Source organism: Cervus canadensis, chromosome 13, assembly GCF_019320065.1.
Source record: "Cervus canadensis isolate Bull #8, Minnesota chromosome 13, ASM1932006v1, whole genome shotgun sequence".
Lineage (NCBI taxonomy): Eukaryota > Metazoa > Chordata > Mammalia > Artiodactyla > Cervidae > Cervus > Cervus canadensis.
The window spans coordinates 13,389,375-13,417,127 of record NC_057398.1 but is presented as its reverse complement, the minus strand read 5'-3'; the positions used below and the strand labels follow the sequence as shown (position 1 = coordinate 13,417,127).

At 36.9% G+C, this 27,753-nt stretch overlaps 1 protein-coding gene across 5 annotated transcripts in view; it reads left to right on the top strand.

The window, feature by feature from the left end:
- The window catches only part of HMCN1 (hemicentin 1), a 512,408-nt gene that overhangs the window by 200,772 nt on the left and 283,883 nt on the right, over positions 1-27,753 (top strand). For 4 of the 5 annotated variants that reach the window (XM_043486094.1, XM_043486095.1, XM_043486092.1 and 1 more), the window contains exons 7-11: positions 5,788-5,908; positions 6,993-7,256; positions 9,269-9,413; positions 13,607-13,728; positions 18,765-19,040. In XM_043486094.1, coding sequence (XP_043342029.1) covers positions 5,788-5,908; positions 6,993-7,256; positions 9,269-9,413; positions 13,607-13,728; positions 18,765-19,040 — 928 coding nt within the window. Of the gene's footprint in view, positions 1-5,787; positions 5,909-6,992; positions 7,257-9,268; positions 9,414-13,606; positions 13,729-18,764; positions 19,041-27,753 lie in introns of those variants that run through there. The other variant, XM_043486097.1, reaches the window with a different exon arrangement.

Below are 27,753 nucleotides of genomic sequence, written 5' to 3'. Positions count from 1 at the left end.
GCTTGAAATCAGCCACTTGGTAGTATTTACATCAAAGAATTTGGCAAATGTCCCAAATTAGGGCTTTTTTTTTTTTTTTTTCAGAGAGAAGTTTACCAACACTCTACTAACCTGACTCCTCCTGAGAGTACATTTAGAAATTTAGAATGGCAAATGAATAGATGGGGATGTTATTGTTTTCTATGCCATAGGGTCCAAATCAACCCAGAGATTATGTCATCCAAAAATGTTAGGCATCGACTTAGAGTATTGAAATTGGAGTAATTGCCATTTAACTTGCTGTCTAAACCTAGGCAAATAATTAGTTCTTTGAGCCCCAGTTTCTTTATGGTGCTTAAAACCAGTTTTGGATGGAACAGGATTTTATGAGCTATCATGTGAACATACTTAGCATAATGTATCTAGAAAAATTCAATGAATTCTTGATGACTCTGGCATCAGTTGGTCCTAGGGAAATGTAAGGGAAACTGGAAAATGTAACTGGAAAATGTTAAGTGTTAGTTGGCCTTATTATTAATGATATTAATAAATCAATTTCATTTATTAAATGTACATGTATTAAGTACCTACTGGATAATATTTTATAGGTGATATATTTGACATAATTCTTGCCTTCAGGGACTTTCTATGTAGAGAAGACCTTCAATATTTAATAGATGTTTAGCTTTAAAAATGGTTTCATCCGCAGTATAGTTGACCAGGAAGATATTGGAAGAGCAACTGATTTTCCCTGGAGCTCTCCATGGTGCTTGTTCACGGTCGTTCAGCCTGCCCTGCTCCTTCCTTTCTCAGACTCTCAGTTCAGAAGCCTGCACTCTGGTCCACTCTGCTGCTGCTGCTTCTCACCCTTGTGTGTGGCTGCCATTTGTAACTAGAGAATGCCAGGAGGTGTCTGGTCTAACATCATTTTTGCTTCAGCTCAGCTTAACACTACAGCAGCCTCTGAATTCCTGACTCAGACCCTTCTGCAACTCGACCAGCTTGACATTCTAACTCAGGGCAGTAATATAACACATTATAAACCTTTATAAATAACATGAATAAGTAGACTGTTTAAAATGCAACTCTTAGAATTTCAGGCTAATACAAACCCAGTTCAGTTTCTGTCTAGAAAATTTCCTGATATGCTTGGAACCACTGTGAGGCTCCTTAATTTCCCTGTTGCTAACTACAAGAGCAATGAGGTGAGGCTGCCTCTGTGCGGAACTGATACTTCTAGATACTCTGTGGTGGAGAGATGCTTTTTGGAGCTAAATTCTCACTTTATTACAGCACATAGTTTGAATCTACATGATATAAAGATCAAATAGAAAAACAGCAAAGCAGTGGTTTTTGTCATACTAATTTAATTATGTATGTAGAAAAATGCTACTAAGATAGCCAAAATAATTCAGAAGGGAAGAAAGGAGTAAGAAATATACAGCTGGACTTCCCCTCTATTTAACTTAGTCATAGATTAGCTAAATTAGCTAAATTTTCCTTGCCCCTCCAGGGCTTTTTTATCTTTTAATTCTCCTCCAACCCCGCTCTGTCCATAACACATTAGAACCCAAAGCCTTTCCCCAATGCTTCTGGGGTTTCCTAAAGGTTAACTTTGTTTTTTGGTCTCCTTGCCTCCGATTATTTGTGTGTCGATTCTAATCTTTTGTGCCTCCATGTTGGGTAAACCTCAGTCCTTTAAAAATTTCAGGGAAATCCAGTAACAAGACCGCCTTGTGAATTTAGTAAGTTTGACTATAGATTTGGGGTTTATCTTGAAGTAACTTGTGTCCTTTTGCTCTCTCCTTGCCCTCCATTCTTCCTTTCTCTATTTTGTTTTGCTTCTCTCCTGTGAATAGTCTCAGGAATTCCATATAGATATTCACTCAGCCGTGTCTAACTCTTTGCAACCCCAGGGGCACTAGGTTCTTCTGTCCGTGGAATTTCCCAGGCCTGAATACTGGAGTGGGTTGCTACTCCAGGGGATCTTCCCAACCCAGGGGATCAAACCCAGGTCTCCTGCATTGCAGGTGGATTCTTTACTGGCTGAGCCACCAGGGAAGTGAAATTCCATATTACTCTTCTGTTATGTAGAGCAATTGGGTATATTTCAGCCTTTACCCCCAAACCAGCATAATTCAGTTCATTGAAATGATCATGAGAAGCACGTGGTGTACCTGTGGAGGTCAGTTTCTGGATCCTCACTGAATTCACATCCCAGCTCTGCTACCCACTGTTTATCTGTGACTTTGAGCAAGTGACTCTACCTTTCTGATCTGTGAAATGAAGGTAATAATACTATCATCTCAGATGGGCTTTTGTGGGGATTAAAGATGGTAATTTACATAAAAGATTTAGCCTCCTGTACGGAATGCATTTTGTGTATGTTGGACCTTTTTCCTTTTTCCAGTTACTGATACATTTTACCATTATTATTCCTAAAATCTTTTTGTTTCTATGACAATAATACTTGGAAGAGGGAGGTCAGCTAAGAAACAGTCTAAAATAATGGCTTACTTTAAGACAACAGATTAAAATAATAAATTGTTAGCACTTTCTCATGAAGATATTGAATGTGATATTTTCTGTTCCTAAAATATTGTCAAAAGTATTATTGTAATTCTTTTAAGAGAATGATTCAAGAATAATAAGTGAGTATCAGAGGTCATTTTTAACTAACTTAGTTTAAAATATTTCCTGGTATTATATTTTTAAATGATAATTGTGGTTTATTTGTGATATCTTTTGCTCCCATTACCCTAATTAACCCAGAGTTGGATGTCATTGTGCATAAAAACTAACTCAGTTGGAAATACCTTTTACTTACAAACCCTTTCAAATCCTATGCAGGGATTTCTACTGTTTACAGTATAATATATAAATAAGAAATTACAATCTTCTTTAATTATGTGTCATATTTTTAGCTTTGCTCAGAGTTTGCCTACGTCCTTATCCCCACCCACTTTGTTGATATGTTATTTGGATCAAGATTAATTTACAATAATTTTGTATAGATTGTAAGGGACTCCCTATTCATCACCCCAGCTTTATTTTTAATGTATTATTTAATACTGCTGCTGCTAAGTTGCTTCAGTCGTGTCCGACTCTGTTCAACCCCATAGACCAGGCTCTGCTGTCCCTGGGATTGTCCAGGCAAAAACATTGGAGTGGGTTGCTATTTCCTTCTCCAATGCATGAAAGTGAAAAATGAAAGTGAAGTCGCTCAGTTGTGTCCAACTCTTTGTAACCCCAGGGACTGCAGCCTTCCAGGCTCCTCCGTCCATGGGATTTTCCAGGCAAGAGTACTGGAGTGGGTTGCCATTGCCTTCTCCAATTATTTACCAGCAGGATACCGTATTTTCAAACACTTGGGTAATTTCTAATTTTTCTCAGATATTGAAGTGAAGTGAAGTGAAGTTGCTCAGTCGTGTCCGACTCTTTGCGACCCCATGGACTGTAGCCTACCAGGATCCTCAGTCCGTGAGATTTTCCATGCAAGAGTACTGGAGTGGGTTGCCATTTCCTTCTCCAGGAGATCTTCCTGACCCAGGGATCGAACCCAGGCCTCCCACATTGTAGGCAGATGCTTTATCATCTGAGCTACCAGGGAAGCCCTCTTTAAGTGTCACTTTTAAAAAAACTTTTTATTTTTTATTGGAATAGAGCTGATCAACAATGTCGTGATGGTTTTGGGTGGACAGCAGAGGCACTCAGCCATGCATAATACATGTATCCATTCTCCCCAAACTTCCCTCCCGTTCAGGCTGCCAGTAAACATTGAGCAGAGTTCCCTCTAAGCACCACTTTGGAAATGGGCTTATTATCAGTTGGTTTGTGCACAAAACACTTGGTAGATGGTTAATACTTGATAGCAGTCATTAGGCGAAGTGTGTATCATATTTGTCCTTGATAACCGCTCAATAGCTGTTTTATCATAGGGGACTTTCTGAGCAACAAGGCAACTAACAGCAATAGATGATGTCAATGAAAAAAATCTAAATCGACTCATAATATTGACTATTTTGTTTCTCCTTGACAAGAAACTAGTAAACAATAGTATTTTCAGTAAAGATCTCATTATTAAGGCAGTTGAACGTAGACTTCTCAAGGTATTATATAGCCCTGTAGGAGATCCTCGATTTAAAATTGGATTATGATATATAGTTTCCTTTTATGTCTATTAATTCATAACACAGTTTCCTTTAGAAATAATGGAATAAGTGTACTGAGACTTCTGCACTTAAACATACAGTATTTTGTAAGCCCTATTAAAATGAGCCATGGTAATTAGGAACATCATTTATGCTAAGAATACAACACATTTTTTGAGAAGGTGTAATTTTTTTTCTTTCCCTTACCTTCATTTTTCTTTCCTTTGAGTTTCTGCAGGTTCTGCTCAGTAAGGAATATGATTGGTAGCAACAGGGACATACATATCTCCTCATCTTTTCTGTACTCATTGCCACATGAGTCACAGTGATTTAGGGAAAACTGGGTGGTTTGCAGAGCCTTGTAGCCATATATAGCCATATATTACCATATATTATATGCATAGTCCTAGACGCCACTGACCAGTAAATTTTGGCTGGAGCTTGGAGTCTGTATTTTTACAAACAACCCAGGTGATTTTGTGTAGGTGTAGATATAGGTGGTCCTCAAATCATAATTAGAGAGATACTTAGGTAGAGGCTCACTCTGACTTACCTTGCCCTTGGAAAACAATCTAGCATAGTGGAAAAGAGTCCAGAGTCTGACCTTTGGGTTAAAACCTGACTTCTGCATTGTTAGGAAAGTTGGGAAACCTTGTGAACTTGGGCAAGGTATTTAATGCTTTGGTGCCTCAATCTGTTTATCTGTGCCATGGGGCTAATGATGGTATCTACCTTATACAGTTGTAATGAAAAATAAATAAGCCAATGTATGCAAGAAGTCTGGGCACAAAGAAAGTGCCAATAAATGTTAGTGTTTTATCCTGTGGCCGTAATCCAAATTATTTATTATTTATGCACATAGAGGTGACGTCAGCTCTCAGCTATTCAATATCTTGTTCATCTCCTTTAGGAGGTTTTAACTGAACTAAACCTAGACTGTGCTCCTTTAATATACATATTTCTTTTCTCTCTACCTTTTCTGTAATTCTATCACTGCATTTACTATATCGTATTGAAGATTTCTCTTCCTCCATCTGACTTCCTCACTGGCCATAAGCTCTTAGAGGGTGAGGATCTTATTTTTTCACTCATGCTTCTTTCTCGTGAACTGAATGCCTTGACTGGACACTGCTGAGTTGAAGATACTGGTCAGCTAAAAGCTAGTTGATAATTGACTCTTGTGCTTGTCCTGACTGTATCTTCCCCGAGCAAAGAGAAAGGAAATATTTTCCATAGTAGAACCTGGATGATGTTTAGGGGAGAAGATTTAGTCACTCATTTATTTCATGAAATGTTTTCCATAATAGAACCTGAATGATGTTTATGGGAGAAGATTTGGTCACTCATTTATTTCATGAATATTCATTTCTTGAACATCTACCATGTGAATCAAGTCCGTTCACTATGACTGTGCCTCTCTATCTTTTACCACTGAGCATGCAATATAATACTCAATTGTATAGACCTTAGGCCTCTGGATTGCAAAACTTGCATTGAAGATATAGAATCACAATTAAGTTCAAAACACCCAGATAAAGGCCACAATGAACAGTTCAGTCTAACTGAACACTCTGCAGTTTCTTATACTGGTTAGTGTTTAGTGTGACCAGCACCCTGGATTAACTGCTGATGGAATTTGTCATTAAACATTTTTCAGACGTCTAGCACTGGAAGACACTCTGTTCGCATCACTGGCCTCAGTACTATTGATTTTCGAGCTGGTTTTTCCCGAAAGCCCACCCTGGACTTCAAAAAAACAGTCAGCAGACCAGTGCAAGGTTTGTATGTGTGCATTAGTTCAATTGGCATAGTAGATATTGAAGTGCAAAGTAGTCCTCAGACTGTGGTTTTGTAATTTTTTAGTTCTTCAATAAAATTGGGAAACATGGCATCTTTATTTGAAATATTATTACACTTCTGTCATAGTCATTGTTTCTCAAAGTATGGTCTGAAGACTAGTGATATTGAACTCACTTAAGGCGCTTATCAAAAATTAAGATTCCTGGGACCTACCTCAGATCTCCTGAATGAAAATTATAGAAAGTAGGTCCAAGTTTTGTTGTTTAGTCACTAAGGCACATCCAACTCTTTTGCAACTCCATGAACGGTAGACTGTGTCTCCTCTATCCATAAGATTTCCCAGGCAAGAATACTGGAGTGGGTTGCCATTTCCCTCTCCAGGTCCCAGGAATATACACTTTAACAAGCACCTCATTGATTCCTATACTTACACTAAACTTTGCAAACTGCTGACCTAGATCTTGGAACTTTTTCTTACTAGCATCTTACTTGCCTATTGTCAAGGTGAAAATATAGTGTGTGTGTGTGTGTGTGTGTGTGTGTGTGTGTGTGTATAGTTAAAACATTGAAGATATCACATAGCATTGTGTGTTCCAGGATGAAGTTATTATTGATTTGAAAGGTACTTTTTCACCTTATTTTTATTCGTGCAAGATTTGTAGCTCTGTAGCTGAAAAGAAGGCTTAGTCTTACTGTGACTTTAAATTTTTTTTTCTGATTGTTCTTTTATTTTTATTGCTTCAGTTATTAGAAGGTTACAAAATAGTGAATCTTTAAAAATATTCATGTAATCAAATATATTATGCAATATTCATAATTCTAATTTTCTACATATAAACATGATTAGATAACTTAAAAATCATTATCTATGGTTTCCTGTATTTCTCTGGTCATAAATAAACTGTCTTTTATATAGAAAAGATTCCAGAGCTGGGCCACAGTTTTTGGCACAGCCGATAGTATTCATACATATGATCCTGGTTACCTGTTGTTACAGTACAAAACTTAATAAATAACCTCGGGTGCATGTTACTTATAAATGATAAACTCTTTCTCTTGTAGGAATACCTACCTATGTGCTGCTGAATACTTCTGGAATTTCCATCCCAGCTAGAGTAGATCGTCTTGAACTTCTGAGTATCTCAGGCAGTTCTCTTAAGACTATTCCTGTTAAATATTATCCTGAGAGAAAACCTTATGGCCTATGGAATATTTCTGATTTTATACCACCAAATGAAGCTTTCTTTCTCAAAGTAACAGGCTATGATAAGGATGATTTTCTCTTCCAGAGAGTGTCAAGTGTTTCCTTCTCTAGTATTGTCCCAGGTAAGATGTCACTTTATTCATCACTGGAGTATTGATAGTTTAAGGGGTTTGTGTGGTCCTATAGGTATAAAATGGACTCTAAAGTAAAAAATAATATCCTCACATTATTACTGAGTCACTATGTGGAAAAGCATTTACACATAGGTAACACAACTTTTCTTAACCATAAAATAGACATTCAAAATTTCATGTTTTAAATCGCACCAATTTGTAGATCTGAGAATCTTAGTAGATTCTAAATCTGTAGATCTGAGAATCTTACTTCAATCAGTGTAAGAACTTGAACTGGGAAATTCTGATGCTCTTCAGTTCAGTCGATCAGTCATGTCCGACTCTTTGGGACCCCATGAGCTGCAGCACACCAGGCTTCCCTTTCCATCACCAACTCCCGCAGTTTACTCAAACTCATGTCCATCGAGTTGGTGATGCCATCCAACCACTTCATTCTCTGTCATACCCTTTTCTCCAGCCTTCAATCTTTCCCAGCATCAGGGTTTTTTCAAATGAGTCAGTTCTTCGCATCAGGTGACCAAAGTATTGGAGCTTCAGCTTCAGCATCAGTCCTTCCAGTGAATATTCAGGACTGATTTCCTTTAGGATTGACCAGTTTGATCTCCTTGAAGTCCAAGGGACTCTCAAGAGTCTTCTCCGACACCATAGTTGAGAGGCATCAATTCTTCGGCACTCAGCTTTCTTTATAGTTCAGCTCTCACATCCATACATGACTACTGGAAAAACCATAGCTTTGACTACACGGACCTTTGTTAGCAAAGTAATGTCTTTGCTTTTTAGTATGCTGTCTAGGTTGGTCATAGCTTTTCTTCCAGGGAGCAAGCGTCTTTTAATTTCATGGCTGCAGTCACCATCTGCAGTGATTTTGGAGCCCAAGAAAATAAAGTCTCTCACTGTTTCCATTGTTTCCCTATCTGTTTGCTATGAAGTGATGCTCTTACTCCCCATAAAAAGCCTGGTACTTGTGTTTAATGTTTGATTAAGCTGTCTAATTTGGCTAAAGTTTATATATGATTATCAGAAACCTTCTATATAATAATCAATACTTCATTGTAAATAACATGATGATTTTGCCTTTATTTGGTTAGTTGGTTGGTTAGTTAGTAGGCTAGTTATTTATATATTTGATTTATTTCCAAATGCTGATGACTGAATTTGACAAAAACTTTATGACAAAAACTTTAAAACTGTGTGTAGCTTGAACCATGGTCTGACACAGATATCAGTCAATGCAGCCGGTCAGTTGTGTCCGACTCTTTGCAACCCCATGGACTGCAGCACGCCAGGCTTCCCTGTCTATCAGCAGCTCCTGGAGCTTGCTCAAACTCATGTCCATCAAGTCAGTGATGCCATCCAACCATCTGTATCCAACAGATATAGAAAGATTGATTCTAATATTGTCCTACTGGATGGAGCAGTAACAATCTATCATTTATATAGAAGGTTATCATTTGGGAAATTCAGGAACAACTCTATTGTTTAATGCTGAAAAAAGATCATAGTAGAACCAGCCTCAGTATTTCCTCATAGACAATATTCAGAGTTAGTTGCTTTAGCCCCTGAATTGAATGCTTAAAAAAACTACTGGATTCTTAGGAAATCAATTTTTTCATTCTTTTTCTAGAAATAGTTACACTATGAATTCAATTCTAAGCTCTGTGGGTTCTTACATACCTTTACATTTTCAGAATTAAACTCTCTTCTCCAATTGATGATGCTTGATAACTTATTTGGTAATTTTGTTTTCTGTCTTGTTGGTACAAAAAAAAATTATGCCTTAAAATCAGTGCAGTCATAGATTCAATGAGTCCTTTCTGGAGATAATCCAGAAATTAATAAACTTGGAACAAAGAAAGATAATTAAAGTGATTTTTAGTGATTTAGATTAATTGGAATGCAGAGAATTTACTGGAATAGTTTAAGCATGAAGCTTTTGAATGGATTAATAGGAAGTACCAAATATCATTGTGACCTTCTTGCCCATGTTCTTTTTTTCCCAGATGCTCCAAAAGTTACAATGCCTGAGAAAACCCCGGGGTACTACCTGCAGCCGGGCCAGATTACCTGCACTATTGACAGTCTTTTGCCTTTTACCTTGAGTTTTGTCAGAAATGGAGCTACACTTGGAGTCGACCAGTATTTAAAGTGTGTAAATGCTTCTATTAGTAACATTTTATAGCATGAAACATCCAAAATACAGATAGATACTTATGTTAATGTACATATTCATTATACATTCTTATTTGCTTCATAATCTTGGAGTATAGCACTGAACAAAACAGACATGATTCTGTACCTTTGTGGAGCTTATATTGTAAAGAAGGAAGACAGTAATAGATAATAAGTATTCTATGGTAATATAATAAATGCTAGAATACATTTAAGAGTTGATTCCAGGTTTTATAGAATCTGAATTTTATAATTTGAGGGTCCCTTGATAAGACAAAGCATACAAAATTATAACTACAAAGTTAGGTACAAGAGCCCTTGCAAATGAAAGATCCTGAAGTTTAAACTTCAGTGGCTTGAGGGTAAATATGTCTCTGAATCTGATTTAAAGTGTTATGATAAGTGAATCTGATGTGTTACAGTAAAAAGTAGAGCAGGTTATTTCAGGCACATAATTACTGATTGATGGACTGCATGTGATTTTGGCCAAGTTGCGATTTTAAAATTCATAGTAGAGACATTTGAATAAGGACCTGAACACGGTGAACGAGATGGTCATGCAGATATCCAGGGAAGAGTGTTCACATACCAGGAATAATCAGTGCAAGTGTGCTAAACCAGAGGCCCCCAGGCATGTGGGAAAAAAAGATAGGAAGAAGCCAGTGTAGCTGGAGCCCAGGCATCCAGGAGGAGAAGGGTGAAATGTGTGCTGGGATGCTGTTAGGAGACATAAGAGACTGGGGTTCCATCTTTTGGTGGGTAAGATCCCCTTGAGGAGGGCACATGGCAACCCACTCCAGTATTTTTGCCTGGAGAATCCCATAGACAGAGTAGCCTACAGGGTCACAGAGTCAGACACGACTTAAGCAACTTAGCACACGCACACACACACACACTGCAGCCAAAAATCAATGGAAGTCGGCTAGAGGACACCAACTTTCCTTGAGAAGACTGGTGAATTTTCTAGACAAATTTAAGTCATCTAATGATAAACGTTAAGTAGGCCTTGAAAAACTAGAGGATGATTTCTGAAAAACTTTTTTTCTTTTCCTAACTGTCAAACAAACTACATTTAAGGAGAATAACTCTAAGTATTATTTTATAAAACTTTCAGACTGATAACTCAACATTCACATAAATTAGCTTCTGTAATATGTTAATTTTTGACAAAGTTCATACAATATCCTCATGGGGTCATTTAAAGCAAAAGCTGTGGCAAGAATGTTTATCATAACTTGAAACAATTTTCCATTAGGTAAAGATTGGACTTATTATTTCCTGCTACTTTCTTAACATATGTCTTGATGATTTCCTTAGCTGCATAGTTAATAACCAGCAACATTAGCTGACCAAGATATCAAATGACAAACTTACATACCTAACTGATGAAATCAAACAACTCTGCTTTGGATTTAAATAGTAACATTTCTGAAAGATACTTGAGATGCTTTATAAACATTAATTTATTAATTTCACACAATTCCTCTGAGGTAAACCACAAGGATTCTTTCCTGCATTTTTCCAACTCTGTGGCTCAGAGATGTGACATGCCTTGCTGACATTTGTTAAGTTCTTTAGATGTAAGAGTCTAGAGACAAAATTGGGCATGGGTGATGATGGATTTGATGTTCTAATCCCAGTTCACTCGCACATCTCTGCCCTAGACTCCCTAACAACTCCAGATGCATGACTGGATCTTTGCTATGTGAGTCACAATGGTTTCTAGGGGATGTGGGAGAGAATTAGTTTCCATTAACAACAAGACTCATTTCTAACTGACGTGTTCCTTCCCCTGTTCCAAAGGCCGTTCCTTCAAAACTTTTTATTGTGGCCATACAATCTTAGTGAACTTCCCGGGTGGCTCAACTGGTAAAGAATCAGCCTGCAATGCAGGAGACCTGGGTTTGATCCCTGGGTTGGGAAGATCCCCTGGAGAAGGAAATGGCAACCCACTCCAGTATTCTGGCCTGGAGAATTCTATGGAGGCACCTCCTCGCCATGGACTAGAGGATAATGCCTACTGATAAGGCTACATGAAAAGGAGAATTGTTTTCATGTAATAATTTCATAAACAAGATAGGAATAAATATAATACTAAAGAATATTCTCTAAGCAACCCATACACTGGTTATGTACCTTTGAATAAATTACTTGTTCTTCTCCCTGGATCTCAAGTTTCTTGTTTTTAAAGAAAGGGCCCTAAGACTAGAAAAATTGCTGCTTTCTATTCTAAAATTTCCATGTGTCTTAAGTTTTTGATGAATCCTATATACTTGGCTCTGAAGTAAGCACTGCAGAAGGCACAAAAAATGTGTGTAATTCAAACTTCTACCTGCCTGGGACTTACCAGTACCTCCTAGATAATGGCATTTGTAAACTTGGGCTTAGCATATTGCTCTAAAGCATTCAAGATGCATCTTAGGTGATCAGTGCAGCAAAAAGTAAGTCATACTCCATTTTCTTCTCACAGTGACAGTAAGGACCACTGACACCTAATGCAGAGATGCATGTGAAAGGAAACAGTATTAACTGAAGTACATATTCTCAGTTACTAAAATTTCCTGATGGCAGGAACCTGTGTCTTGACTTTCTCTTAAAAACTATAGGTTAGTGGTAAATGTACATTAAGAGCTCAATGAATTCTTTATAGTGGTTTGGTGATGAGTACTGTTCATTTGAATTGGGAGGGCTCTGGAGTTATTACTGTGAGGAATATATCTTGTACCATTTTCAGCTTCAGTGGAAGGTGTCTTGACTCTGCAGTGGGTCATTTTATCCATATCTTGAATGTTTAAAAAATGTTGTAAATATCTATGGATGATTATAAGAAAAAATATGAAAATATTTATGACATTGCAATTATATTTTAGAGCAATATAATGCTTATCTTATAGGTTATCAGAATCTTTTCAATAAGCATTAAATGGCTATTACTAAGACATTTCCAGAAGATGAGTAACAGTTTGAAGTGTTAAAGGACATGTGTGCTAAGTTGCTTCAGTTGTGTCTGACTCTTTGTACCCCTTGTTACAAAGCCCACTTTACTGTAGCCCACCAAACTCCTCTCTCCATGGAATTCTCCAGGCAGGAACATTGGAGTGGGTTGCCATTTCCTTCTCCGGTGCACGAAAGTGAAAAGTGAAAGTGAAGTCGCTCAGTCGTGTCCGACTCTTAGCGACCCCATGGATTGCAGCCTATCAGGCTCCTCTGTCCATGGGATTTTCCAGGCAAGAGTACTGGAGTGGGGTGCCATTGCCTTCTCTGATTTATTAAATGAGTGAATATATAACATAGCACAAAGATTTGTTTTACCTAAATGACAACTTTGACTATAAAACTGATTGTTTTCTTTTATTCATTGTATACATATATTGAACCAGATATGGTATATAGTCTTATGTGGAGCTTATACATAAGAAAGTTGAAGATAATTTATCTTTTTGGGAACCAAAAATTCTGTTTTCTACCTTCACACTTGTTAATTATCTGGTTCAGTTGCTTTGGCTAAATCCCACTGAAAATGACCAAAAACTTGAAAAGAGAGGGGAAGGAAAGAAGATTTAAGGAGTGTTTTTCTGCCAGTTTTTAAAAATCTTATTTATTTAATTATTTTGACCTAGTCAGAGAATATTTTCCTAAAGAAATTTATAGTCTCCATAGGCTCAGACTGTATGTCTAAACAGCAAAGGTAGAGGCCTGATCAAAAAATAATAGTAAAAAAAAAATAGACATATGAATATGAAAAAAGTGAAAATTAAAAGTGGTAAAATTATTAGCAGTTTTTTTTAAAATGACCTTTGAGAAAAATTAAAGATGTCTCCCTGATATTTTCTCAGTAAAAAAGGTTCATTCTTCTATCCACAGCCTCTTTAAAGTTATTCTCACATTTGGAAATGATTTCTCTTGTTAGAACCTAGGAAGATCAACAGAAAAAAACAAAACCAGTTACTGTCTTTGTTTTTCTCTCAGATTAGAGAGGCTTAGCTTTCTACTTAAAATATAAAAGGTGTATAGTTTTAAGCTACAAAGAAATCTGCAGTTTAATCAATTTACTTTATTTAAACTGTTTTCTTTATTCATTTGAGTGAATAGACAAGTAGTGGAATCACTGCTTTCAACCTGGTCTTGTTTTTGTAGTAACTAAGCATGGTTCTATTTCCTTACCCCAGAGAATCCGCCAGCGTGACCTGGGATATTGAAGAGGTCGCTCTGTCTGACGAAGGCGCCTATGAGTGCATTGCTGTCAGCACTGCGGGGACTGGGCGGGCACAGACGTTCTTCGATGTGTCAGGTAATTACCACTAATTGCTTGGCAGTTGCCTCAGTATCAATGCAGGTATGGAAATGGGATGTTTGTGAACCAGGCTTTGCTGTGTATTAACTGTGTGACCTGCCTTGGACCAGTTAGGAACTCAGTGCTTTGGTTTTCCCACTGTAAAATTATTATAATAGCAGTAATAGTCTCTTTTTTTCATGGAGAAATTATGAGGATTAAGTGAGAAAGTATATGTTAAGCACTTAGAATAGAATCAGGCACATAGAAACAACTAATAGACATGAGTTTTTAAAAGTATTGTTGTTGTTATTATTGTAGGGGTTTAATAGTTTGAAATCCCCATATGGCATTCTCCTTTGAGAAAACAAGTGAGAGGTCCATTTTTAGAATAGCAAGGTTCAACTTTCCCTTTCTCTTCCCATATTTATAATATGCAAAGTGCTTTTGTGAATGGATTCTGACATCTGAGTTGAAGACAATAAGTATCACATTCAAAAACATAGGACCTCAGTGATTACAATATTGGTATTGAGAGGGACAGAAGTCATGCTAATTAATTCACATTTAAATAGTAAGTTTCCTATAAATGCTTCCCTGGTGGCTCAGAGGGTAAAGCGTCTGCCTGTAATGCGGGAGACCTGTGTTCGATCCCTGAGTCGAGAAGATCCCCTGGAGAAGGAAATGACAACCCACTCCAGTATTCTTGCGTGGAGAATCCCATGGACAGAGGAGCCTGGTAGGCTACAGTTCACGAAGTTGCAAAGAGTTGGACACGACTGAGCGACTTCACTTTCTTTCTTTTCCTATAAATAGACAGGGCTCTGATTATATTATCATTTTTCCTCCAATCTCCCAGAATTCTTGAGAAACCAAAACAACTGCCATGTATTATCAGTGATCAAGATTAAGCCACCTACTCAACATGTATCTAGAATTTATTGGAAATTTTGTTTTGACTCAGTTATTCTCTGCCTGCCTCATAGCCTAGGGCTAATGTGCATTTAATAGTAACCCTATTCTGACCTAAATGTGCCTGTGGAGTTTTCTTATAACAATATCTGAACTGTCAGTTTGTGCATCTGAAATGTCAGATGTGCACTTTCTTAGAAAAATTTAAGACAAAAGAAGCTTCATAACTGTAGGACTGTTTAGAAGCCCAGAGTTTACGTTTATTATCAATAAGTTCAAGCTAAACTTTTAAACTGAGGCATGCAAGCCTGTTCTTCTTGCAGTAAATTATTTGTATTCTCTTATTCTTAGAAAAATAAAGTTTGTCTTCTGAAACAATTTAGCAAGTTGACATACATCATAAACTATTCATTTTTTCATCTCCAGTAATTATGAAAAGCATTGGAATCATGTCAACATTCCTCAGCTTCTGGGAAAACAAACACTTGAGCACTTGAGTTTTTTCCCAGCAATATTAATTAAGAGAAGGACAACAGGGAAAAGAGATTTCAGTGAGTGGACTCAGGCGTCTCGCATAAATAACTGGGAAGTGCCAGAAAGGCTTGTGAACTGACTGCTAAGAATTTGGCCCTATGGTGTCAGTAACTTCTGAATATACACACTACACATGCCCTTGTAGTGTTAACCTGTGCCAGCCAAGCCATGGTATCACCAGGAAGTTGTACTATGCCAAAGCCAGTTTTTAGGAATTGTGTCCCATTTGCTTAATTATGAAAGAGGAGGCAGAAGTATGAATGATATGGCAATTTTGGAATTGGAAGTGTGGACATTTCTTTCTGAACTCTTTTTTTAACCTTCCAGCCTTAAACTTCTACCCAGGCCCTGGCTCAGCCATCCTACTGTTCCTACTAACTAGCAAAAGAAAACCAGCTGTTTATTCATAGGATAATTAGGTGTTATATTTTGACAGGAGTGTTGGGAAGCACAGCATGATGGGATGGTGATGTTTTACTGGTGTCACTGTGGACATTATTTTATAAAGTCACCCGAGAAATGTTTCAAGGAAAATTGAAGTTCCACCAATATGTTACTTCTATATTTTCAGCATTTTCTTCCAGCCAACAATTTTAAAGATTTTAGGTTCACTGGAAATACTGATCTTGATAACTTTAAATGCCAAATGAGTGTAAAAAGAATTACACTTCTTTTTTATTGCATATAAACATATAGAAACTAATGAACAGAACTGCAGAAGCAGGAAAAACTCTTTACACATGGCATTTGGTACTTTAGTACTAGTACGAAGTTATATTAATTTTCTCTACTGAATTTATTTATTAGCATATTGTCCCTCCCCAACACACACACACATACACACACACACACACACACAACCAAAATTTTGGCCTTAAGTAAAACTGAATCCAGAAAACTTGTCAGGCAATCTTAAATTATAATTACAGGATACTCTTTTAGAACAGGGTAAGACATGGAAATAATATTGTACCACCTCATCACTTTGTAGCTAAAGAAGCTGAAAGATGACGTGGGTCGGTGCTGAGAAGTGGATTCCTGGCCTCCCGACTTTCAGTCCAGTGAGCCTTACTTAATGTCACAGGGCCTACACTTATCATTCTTTCTCAGTTTTGAGATTCCACCTCTGGTCCCCTAATCTTAGCCTCAGCCATTCTTTCACTTAGGAATGACTACCCCTCATCCTATCAGGACCAGGCTGTTTCCAGTAGTTTGTTATCTTAGCCTCTCCTGTAAACTGCCGTCATTCTTCTTCTTCATCTCTCCATCACCACCCAGTTTATTGATGGATGCATAAATATTTCAGTGTGCATAATGTTCATCATCTCCAGATATTTATGCGGCAGTGGTACTGGGTGTCATGTTTAAAAGCTCTTCTACCCCTGGATGTCAGTAGAAAGCTGGCGTTTGACATACTTGTATATATATTTGAAGAGGAAATAGACTCTAAGGCAGATTATGCAAGCAAGAGAGTTATTGGGGAGTTTTCTAGGGAAGAGGACCTGCAAAGGAGTGGAAGAAATTCCATTGTGATGCAGCCACAGCAGGGGCCTCAGCTGATCCCACAGGGAGCTTTGCCCCGGGGATGACCTTGAATTGAGGCAAGAGAGCTGTGTGTTTTTCCTTCATAAAGTGGTCCCCGGAAGTGGGCAGCAGTGGAAAGGGAGCCTGACTGGGCATGTCAGCCCCCATGGCTCTGAGCTCAGTACTCAACAAGCAGAGCAGTTAGGGAAATGAGTGCCTAGGTTCTTGAGAAGGACCAAGGTGAGCACCTGGCACCCCCTGTATGCTGATAATATGGGATTTTACAGTTTCTAAACATCCCTAGTCTAACTGAAGAAGGTTGTTTAAAAAGAACAACAGCAAAAAAGGAAACTACACGATACATTTTGTGGTCTTCAGGAAGATTTTGATAGAGTGTTAACACGTATTCTTAAATGCTCACTTCTGGGTCTTTGGTCCGTATTGTCTTGTATGTTACAGTCATAAAGCCTTGGTGCTAGAAGGGTCTTTTGGATTACCCAATTTAATCATCTCATTTTTCAGGTAGTGAAACATTGTGAATATATTGGCTTTTCTAGGGTCGTCCAGGTAAATTTGGATAACATTAGGCAGCCTATGTTTGCTAGATTCAGCAAGTGAAAATACAGGATGCCCACTTAATGTGACTTTCATATAAATAATGTCTCAAAATATTTCATGAGAGATACAAAAATATTATATATTATAATTATATAATATATAAACTATATATTATACAATAATATTTAATACCTGAAATTCAAATTTAGCAAAGCATCCTGCATTTTATTTGTCAAATCTAACTAGAATTCAGTCAAACCTTTCTTACTTTCTTATATAACTCTCTCCAACTGATTCATTAACTTTTCATAAGAGGTTTTAAAAACATAGCAGAATGGTAAAAATTATGGATTTTTTTTTATAATTTAAAATAGCATATATTCCTCTAAAAATGTTTGGAAGACAAAGATAAATGTAAAGGAAAATATGAAAAAATATACATATTTCCTTCTCTCAGAGATAACCACTATGGTTTTGGCATATTTCTTCCAGGTTTTATTTCAGGCTTTAGATATTTATCTGTATGGTTTTGAATAAAGTTGGACCCTGAATATCTGATCCTCTTCCCCATTTCAACTGAAACAGACGCATGGCTTTCCAGCTAGTTTTTTAATGCTGTTATTGCCCAATAATGTGTTGGGATGGCAGGTTATTTTAAAGCTTTTGGGCAGAGTGAGCTTTACAGGGCATTTAGGTTTATCCTCAAACCTAACCAGAGCAATATGTGATTTTCTCTAGAAATGCTGATTAAATATTTAATCGGTAAATGGCTTTTGACCGCATCTGAAATGAGCCTGCCCCACTCAGTGCCTTTTGCGTACGTGGTCCTATGTATATAATTTTATTAAAAGTCAGTCCCTACTGTTAACTTGAATTTCTTAAACATTCTGCTGCTTCTCTGGGGGAATATTCAGTTTACTCTACTGTTGCGCTGTGTCTTAATGAGGTGATAATCTCCTTAAAGCTGATGCCGTTGTATCTTTGCCATATCTCCCATCCTTCATGTGCTGTTTTCTTTAAAACACTAAATCATGGTTTTAAATTTAAAAATCCATAAATGCTACTTTCTTCAAAATTTGACAGACTCTGCAATGCTAAGTCAGCATAGTCATATCCTTTTGCCATGCCTCTTTGATGCTCACAGCTGTAATTTATAGGTTTGGGTTTTAGTGTACTTTGGTATGTAAACATGCATTTAAAGCATTTTTCAACTAGGTGATAGTGAAATTCTCCAGGCCAGAATACTGGAGTGGGTAGCCTTTCCCTTTTCCAGGGGAATCTTCCCAACCCAGTGATCGAATCCAGGTCTCCCGCATTGCACGCAGATTCTTTACCAGCTGAGCCACAAGGGAAGCCCTCTTGATCACCCCATTTGTATTAATGAATAAGTTCTGTTGTACTGCATCTTTCCTACCAGTCTTTCCTACCAGATATTCAATACATTCTTACTAAAATTTTAAGCCACCTCTATGAATGAGTAAAATGACTTCTGGATCTTTCAGCTTGAATCTTCTCGTTTCCCACAGAGCCGCCGCCAGTCATCCGAGTGCCTGATAATGTTACAGTTGCTCCTGGAGAAACCGCAGTTCTGACGTGCCTTGTCATCAGTGCGGTGGATTACAATCTAACCTGGCAGAGGCATGACAGAGATGTCAGGCTGACAGATGCAGCAAGAATGAGGATCTTGGCTAACCTTTCCCTGGAGCTCAGGAGTGTGAAATTCAGCGATGCAGGAGAGTATCGCTGTGTTGTTTGCAATGAAGGAGGATCGTCGACTGAGTCCGTTTTCCTCACAGTGCAAGGTACTGTGCTGACGGTGACTTCTGAGTCATGGTATCTTTCTGTTTTCCTTCTTTGATCTCTATTCCCTTACGTTGTCCATCCAAGGTCCTCTACCCAAACAATTACAGTTTTGAAGGGTAGAATGCTGTGGATCTTGAGGGCCTGAAGGTGGCTAAGCTGGAAACTAAAACATCACTAGCAAGTAGTTAACCTTAAACACAGTTAATCCTAGTAATTGAAGACCTTTATTTTAAGGGAGTAGAAATAGAAATAGTCTCCGGATGATTTAATAGTTTTAAATTTTCTTATCTATTTTGTGAACTTGGAAAAAAAAAAAACTGTTTTAATTGGTAAAAGGAAAAAAAAAGCAAAGTTCCTAATTTGAGTGCATTATTTGGATATTTAATTTACTTTTATGGTTTTAATTAAGTTTTAAGATGTTTCCTATCAAGGTGGAATTTTATTGAAACTTTAACAAAGCTGTTTTTACCTTATTTATCTTAGACACATACGCAGACACACACACACAAAGGGCACTCTCTGAAAATAAGCTAATGATAAACCAGTCTTAATTGTATAGACTAAATGAGATGTTCAAATAGCTAAAAGCAAGTGCGTTAACACTGTGGTCTAACTGATACTAAATAGGTTTTTATTCCAGATTAACAAATGAAGATCAGAAGCTATTCCCAAGTATCTCTTTCAGTAGAATCCTATTTGGCTTCTAAACGTCTCTAGAGTCTTAATGTAATGAGCAACTTACCATTGGCAGTTTTACACTATTTAGCTGAAAGGTTCAGTTGCTGCCTTAGGAGAGTATTTTATTTCAAGTCCTTGATGTGGGAGACTGATTGCATCAGAATCAGGTCTGGCTACTTGGTAATGGTACTAGAAACAACTTTATAACATGCCTCACTTGGTTATAATGTTGTTGTTTAAGAAAGTTACCACTGAGTTTTGAGGTTAGCTCTTGGAATGCTATTAATGGCAAAAAAAAAGAAAAAAGTGAAACTACCATGAGACTTAATAAAATGGTTGACATCTGATTCTGGGTTTCTCACTGGTATTTGAGATATATACTGCAATCTGACTATATGACTGTGCATCTTTCGTTAGTTGATCTGCTAAAACCTCTGGGGAATGTTGCTTTTGTAAATGGTTCACTGCATTTCCACCTAGTAAATGGCCTAGATGTTTGAGTCAATACAAGTAGTAACTTTAGTTACTAGAGTTTTGGAAGTATTTTTTACCAAACTGATTATTTTAGATAGGATACATGCTGATGGACTTCTGAAATATAACCTTGGTTCTTTCCCTTAAGCCTGTTACAATGGGATTTTAAAATAGAATCAGAGCCTTCCTTGTTTCCCCAGGTCAACTGTTAGTCCTTTAGTATTGCTTAGTCAATTTGAACAGTGGTTCTCAAACATTTATGGATGAAGACTTGTCCGAGGAACTTTTTAAAAAGCAAATTTCTTGCTTCATGCCCAGCGATTCTGATTTCACAGGCCTGGGTTAAGGCCTGGAGATCTGCATTTATAACTGACCTCTCAAGTGGTTTCATGGACAACATTTTCCAAAACAGTATTTGAATCTATTCTAAAGTTTGAACCTATGACATAGAAATGCGTATTTTTAAAGGAAACCCTAAAACTTTATCTTCTTTGTGGTAAATAGACTTATTATAGCCTAACAATTTAAGTTCTGAGGTTAGATGTCATAAAATATACAAAATATAAATTAAAAAAACATATGTCGTCATATGATTACTAGTTAGCTTGCATAATCTCTGCCTGCATGTGTGCTAAGTCACGTCAGTCATGGCTGACTCTGCAATGCCGTGGATAGTGGCCCACAGGCTGCTGTGTCCTTGGGATTCTCCAGGCAAGAATACTGGAATGGATTGCCAGGCCCTTCTCCGGGAGATCTTCTGTCTCAGGGATCGAACCTGGGTCTTCCACATTGCAAGCAGAATCTTTCCTGTCTGAACTACCAGGGAAGCCCCTTATGTATAATCTCTAGTGGTGTAAATCTGTTTAAGGGCCTTATTTTATGGCCTGTCTAGTTGGTCTTGAATTTGAGTGAACAATTTTCGATGAAAAATTAGGTCTTAAAAATCTAACAGAACTAGATTCTAGAATTTGATGGCACTGTTTACTAAAAATAAGACTCTAGCTATTATTATGCCCTCTGATTATTTTATGCTTGAATACATTATTGAAAAGCAGTGGATAGTTGATGAAATAAAGTGCTGTACCTAGGATTATAATTCATGAGAATATAAGATACTTGCCAACCATTGACATTGAAACATAAATTGTAAATTAATTTCACTTTTATGCAGTTACATGTTTTAAAAAGAATAAATAAAAAATAGTTCAAGAAAGCTTAAAAGATATATCAGATACTTGGATTGAATACACACTTTAGGAATATTTTTCTTGCTTACAGGAGAATCAGTAGCTTAATTTATAACCTCATTTATCATGCTCTGCCTCCACAGATCTGTTTGGAAACTTTTTCTATCTGTAATACTTTTAAAAGTTAAACATCCAGACTTTACAAGTTTTGGTAGTAGTTTTATGAAATATAATTAGCAAGAATTTTCTGGTTAAAAATAGCACATGTCTAGCTACTGCAGCCTTTTTTCATTAACAGTAAAATATCAAGACCTAAAAAAGACAAAACTGAAGAATACCAAAAACCAGTTTCAGTCTACAGTGGCAAAAATTGGGGGAGGAATTTTATATATTACATATCAAGATTGGTGTTTGTATAAATGAATTGAGTGGAATGAAAATTTCAATCAGCAGTCCATCTTTTTTATGTCCACATGAAAGCAGAGAGCGTGTATCTTTGTTTCTTCATGTCTTAGTTCACTTCAAAAAGAAAATGTTACCCTTTAGGAAGCCAGCATGCTATCTACTTAAACCTATCAATAGCAATAACCAGCTAGTTAAGAAAACAGTAGGACAGAAAGTGGACAGGAAACCTGGCACCATGTAAAAAATTAACCTGAGATATATTTCTCATGAAATGAATATAGAAACATTGATGGGAATGTCAGCAGGGAGTTTAGAGACAAATGGGAGCAGAGGAGAGCTTCCCACCTCATCCAGAAGGGCATCATGGATGAACATCAGGCAAGGAGCTATGCGCATCAGACTTTTAGCCACAGAGCTATAGGGGGTTCAATAAGAATATAAGTAGACAGAGAACAAAGCTAGGTCCCTTCAAATACTTTGTTTTCTGACACTGAGTCTGGATAGAAGCCACATCATTTGAGGATTAATAAACAGAAAATTGTCAAATACAGCAAAACAGGAGAAAAATAGAGCATAGAACCTAAGAAAAAATACTGGGGAACAACACAATGGGGGATAGACTTAGAAGAAATAGGTGCTTTGAAAGTAGCAGTTTATTTCTAAAGACCGGAAAAAATGTTTCACATCACCAGTGTCTTTCGAAATGATCTATCCTCTTTAAGTGGGAGTATATATTTATAAAGGAAGAACTGGCTAATATGAAAGGACAATCACAAGTGTCATGGAGGAAATAAAAAAGGATTTGATTTTTTTGTTTGTTTTTGGATTTGATTTTTAAAGTGCAATATTATAATGCAATCTGAATCAGAGATACTGAGGAGCAGGATTTCTACTACGTAAGAATAAATTCAGAAATGTGCTGAATAAACTTGAGAAGTCCTTTCAGAATGTTGAGGAAAAGGACTAAGAGTTGAATAATATGACTTAAGTAGAAATAAAAACAGAATGGAACTTTAAGGTTTACAGGTATATAACATATATAGGTGCTCAACAAAAACAAAAGAAATGGGCAAAGATATAATTGAAGAAAACTGTACTAGAGAAGAAAAACAAATTGTCCATAGTGAGCAAATCCAGCAAGATCAGTGACGGGAGAACTTCATCTAAACACATTCTGTATGAAATTTCAAATTACTCATATAAGGGCATACAGCATACAGACTCAACCAGTATATTGTAAACAGGGAGAAAATCAGACTGGTATCAAACTTCTCAGGAATGCTAAAAGCTGGAAAGGAATTGAAGTGGATGTTTGTCATATTTTGGCACTTAGGGTCTGAACATGTTCCCTAATTTGGAGAGGAATTCTTTACTACTTTTTTTAAAATAGGAGTATACATGCTTTACAGTGTTGTTAGTTTCTGCTTGTACAACGAAGTAAATCAGTTATATGTATACATGTTATCTCCTCCCTCTTGAATCTCCATCCCACCCATCAAAGTCATCACGGAGCACTGAATTCAGCTCCCTGTAGTTTACTGCGGGTTCCCACTAGCTGTCTATTTGGCACATAGCAGTGTATATATGTAAAACCTAGTCTTCGAATTCATCTCACCCTTCCCTTCTCCCCACCCCCAGGTCTACACGTTCATTCTCTACATCTGTGTCTCTATTCATGCTCTGAAACTAGGTCCATCTGTACATTTTCTAGATTCCTCATTTATGTGTTAATTTACAATATTTGTTTTTCTCTTTCTGACTGACTTTACTCTGCGTGGCAGACACTAGGTTCATCCATGTCTCAACAAATGACCCAATTTCATTCTTTTTTATGGCTCAGTAATATTCTATAGTATATATGTACCACATCTTTATCCATTCATCTGTTGATGGACACCTTGTTTCCATGTCCTGGCTGCTGTTAATAGTGCTTCAATGAACATTGGGATATATCTATCTTTTGGAGTTATGGTTTTCTCAGGGTGTATACCCAGTAGTGGAATTGCTGGAAAACAAATTTATGGTTATCAAGGAATAAGGGAGAGGGAAAGATAAATTGGAAGATTGGAATTGACATATACATGCTACTATACATAAAATAGATGACTTGTTAAAGACCTACTGTATAGCATAGGGAATTTTACTCAATACTTTGTAATAACCTACATGAGAAATGATCTAAAAATATAAAAAAAAGAAATATAAATATATGTATAATTGATTCACTTTGCTGTACGCCTGAAACTAATAAACATTGTAAATCAACTATATCCCAATAATTTTTTTTTTAAAATAAAGTGGAAAACAAAAGAGATCCGATAATTACCTTTCCCTAAACCCTTGCAGGTCACATTACCTAGAGTCAGCCCCTCAGATGCTCCCTGTGGGATTTTTAATTTTTACTGAGACCATGGACATTTAAAAGACTTCAGTTTTGGCAGCATCATAGGATTTTGAGTCCAACAGCAGCAGAAGTAAATGATCCAGTGGCCTTTTTCCATCACTTTAATTTCCCTCACTGACTGTTAGGTTCATTATCAATTTATCAAAAGAGCCTTGAGAGGAAATGCTGATCTCAGAAACTGGCTGTCGAATCAGTTTCACTAATGAGCATGAGGGAATGTGAATGGGTTGATATGCTTATTTCATTGTGTGAATTCCTCACTCGGGAGATAGTAATGTAACTAGACACAGGAAATTTTTTAGAAAACTCTGTTTACCTCAAGCAGGGTTTATCACAAGATTTAGAAATACAGCTGTGCAAGCAAAATAACAAACAAATAGAAGACGTTCATAATTATGCTAGGAGGAAAAAAGTCTGGGTTGATATATACATAAACGTGGTTGTTGGTGTCAGTGGAACTATAAGTGACATTTTTACTTTGCTTTTCTGTACTTGAAAAAAAGTATTTAATAGAGATGAATTGTTTTAAAACTTTGTATAAATAAGATTTTAATAATAAAAGTTTTGAAAATTCTGACATTAATTTTATTAGGGAGATCAAATTATGTGTGAGTAATATGTTTTCTTTGTTTCTTTGCTAAATATTCTATAATTTTGTTTTATAGCTTTTATATTTAAAATAATTAAGATAAAATTTAGAAAGTCAATAGGAGATAATGTAAAAATATGGAATGATTAAAAAATTAAATTAGGAAATAATAATGCTTCTCAGAAAAGTGTTGTTAGAAGTTTTGACAGTATAACAAATCATATTTAAAAGCTTATGGATCTGGAATTTAATAGGATTGTATCACAGAGTCATCTGTTTTAAATCATTTCTGAACCAAAATGAGGGAAAGCAAAAGGAGAAATGCAGAGTATCAATTGATAATTAAATTAGGTTTTCCTATAATGAATAGCCCAGTAAGGGAGTCTTGAAAATCCTCTTGTATTTTCCCTTTGCATGCTTTTCACAGGAGTACATTTTGATTTATAGAAGTCTGAATCCATGTTTGAAAAATAAGAATTGAATTTAATTAGTTCATCTGTTTTCCTAGACATTTTAATACATTGAAGTCTTCCCAGTTAAGCTTTTATTTTTGGAGGTTGACCCTAGACACATATATGTCTGCTTTAAATACCAGTGCCCTAAATCATTCTCTTAAAACTTCTAAATCATTACTGATTGTCAAAAGTTAATTTTATTCAGTTCCTTTGTTCTTTGATGCCTCAGTGTGAATCAGCACACATGAGTAAGATGCTCTCTTAAAATACTAGGTTTTGCTGATTCCTGTACTAGGGATCTGATAAGGAAGATGTTTCAGGCTTTAAGATTTGAAGGAAAATATTCTAGGGGTATTTTACATCAAGTATTTCCTGCAATGATATCCAAGGAATATGTAGTTTTCCTATAGAAATATTTGCTTTCCTAATTCTATCTAAACTTTATGAAGAGAAAAGTTTAATATTAACTTCATCTGATGAATGTATTCTACTGACTCCATGGTTAGGGGCAATCTTCTGTTATAATATGATTCAATTCCATACAGTTAAAATGTAAAAAAAAATTAATATTACGCAGTTCATTGTTTTTGTCTTTCATGCAAAGTATCTATATCTTGCATAGATCTTACACCCCTTTTTAAAATTTATTATTTTTTAAACTTTTTAATTTGTCCTGGGGTATAGCCAATTAACAATGTTGTGATAGTTTCAGGTGAATAGCAAAGGGACTCAACCATACATATGCATGTATCCATTCTTCCCCAAACTCCCATCCCTTCCAGGCTGCTATGTAACACTGAACAGAGTTCCATGTGCTATATATGGTCCCTGTTGGTTATCCATTTTCTATATAGCAGTGTGTACATGTCCATCCCAAATTCCCTAAATATCCCTTACCCCATCCTTACCGGCTGGCAACTATAAGTTCATTCTCTATGACTGTTTTTTAAGTAAGTTCCTTTTATCATTTGTTTTTATATTCCACATTATAAGGGATGTCATGATAGTTCTCCTCTGGATCTCAGATCACTTTAATTGTAGATAGAAAGAACCCTATTTCTCTAAAACTTAGAAGAAGACAGAAACCTTATTAAAATGTTTTTAAATGGAAGTTACAAGGAAGTTTAAAGAATTAGTTATTTACATTATAAAAGAAAAAGAGAGATGATGACATAACAAATACTTCAAGTATATGAGAAATTACTATAAAGAAGTTTTACACCAAGGACATTATAATTTTGAGCAAAACTAGACCATGAAAAAAATGTATATTAAGCCAGACCTGATGGATTTAAGTGAGCTAGAAAGATGTCCAGATGCCAGGGAGGTTAAATGATGGAACCTGATACCTTTTACAGTGCAGAGACTGCTGGATGAGATAGGACAGATGAATCAGCAAGCACTTCAATCCGCTGAATTATCCAAACGAAACTACAGACATTTAAAAATGTTTGAGAATTTGTGACATATATTAGGTAACTCTCACATGTTGTGTGTATTTGTATTAATCTCTGTACTTTACCCATAAAGACGAAGAGCCTCTGCGGAGTTAGTGGCTTGCCCTAGGTTATAAAGTCAGCAGGTGGCAGAGCCTGGATCTGAACTAGGTCTTTCCATTGTTCTGCATAATATATAGAAATGCCTGCGCATGCAATTAACAGGCCTAAGGCACAGGTGGGTAGAAGAAAGTTTAAAAAGAGAAAGGATTCTTCAGTATCTGTAGGAGAAGGCAATGGCACCCCACTCCAGTACTCTTGCCTGGAGATCCATGGATGGAGGAGCCTGGTGGGCTGCAGTCCATGGGGTCGCACAGAGTCAGACACGACTGAGCGACTTCACTTTCACTTTTCACTTTCACACATTGGAGAAGGAAATGGCAGCCCACTCCAGTGTTCTTGCCTGGAGAATCCCAGGGACGGGGGAGCCTGGTGGGCTGCCGTCTGTGGGGTCGCACAGAGTCAGACACGACTGAAGCGACTTGGCAGCAGCAGCAGGAGTATCTCTCGGAAATTGAGTACTGAAGTAAATTTTTTTAAACAGAAAAGATACAAAGTGTCTGTAAATTCCTGGCACATGAGTCACAAATAGCTGGAAATCTAAATCTAAATTTTAAAAAAAATGAAACAGTTTAGTGGACCTTTGACTTAAGTTCTGATAGAGTGGCCGGTAAGGAACAGCCTAGAGGAGAGAGAGAACTGTCTGGATGCACACAGAGAGCCTGTAAGACGACCAGACTGTAAGCTGCATTAGGGCACGGCCCAATTTTCTCGTTTTGTGTCTTTATGCCTGACATAATGCTTATTTTTTAATTGATGTATAGCTGCCTTACAGTGTTCGTTTCTGCTGTAGAGCAAAATGGGTCATCCACACGTGTACAAAAATCTCCTCTTCCTTGGATTTCCCTCCCGTTTAGGTTGCCACAGAGCATTCGGTGGAGTCCTCCGTGCCATACAGCCTGTTCTCATCAGCTATCTAGAGCAGTAGGATTGCACACGCCTGAGAAGACTGAACGAGAAGCAG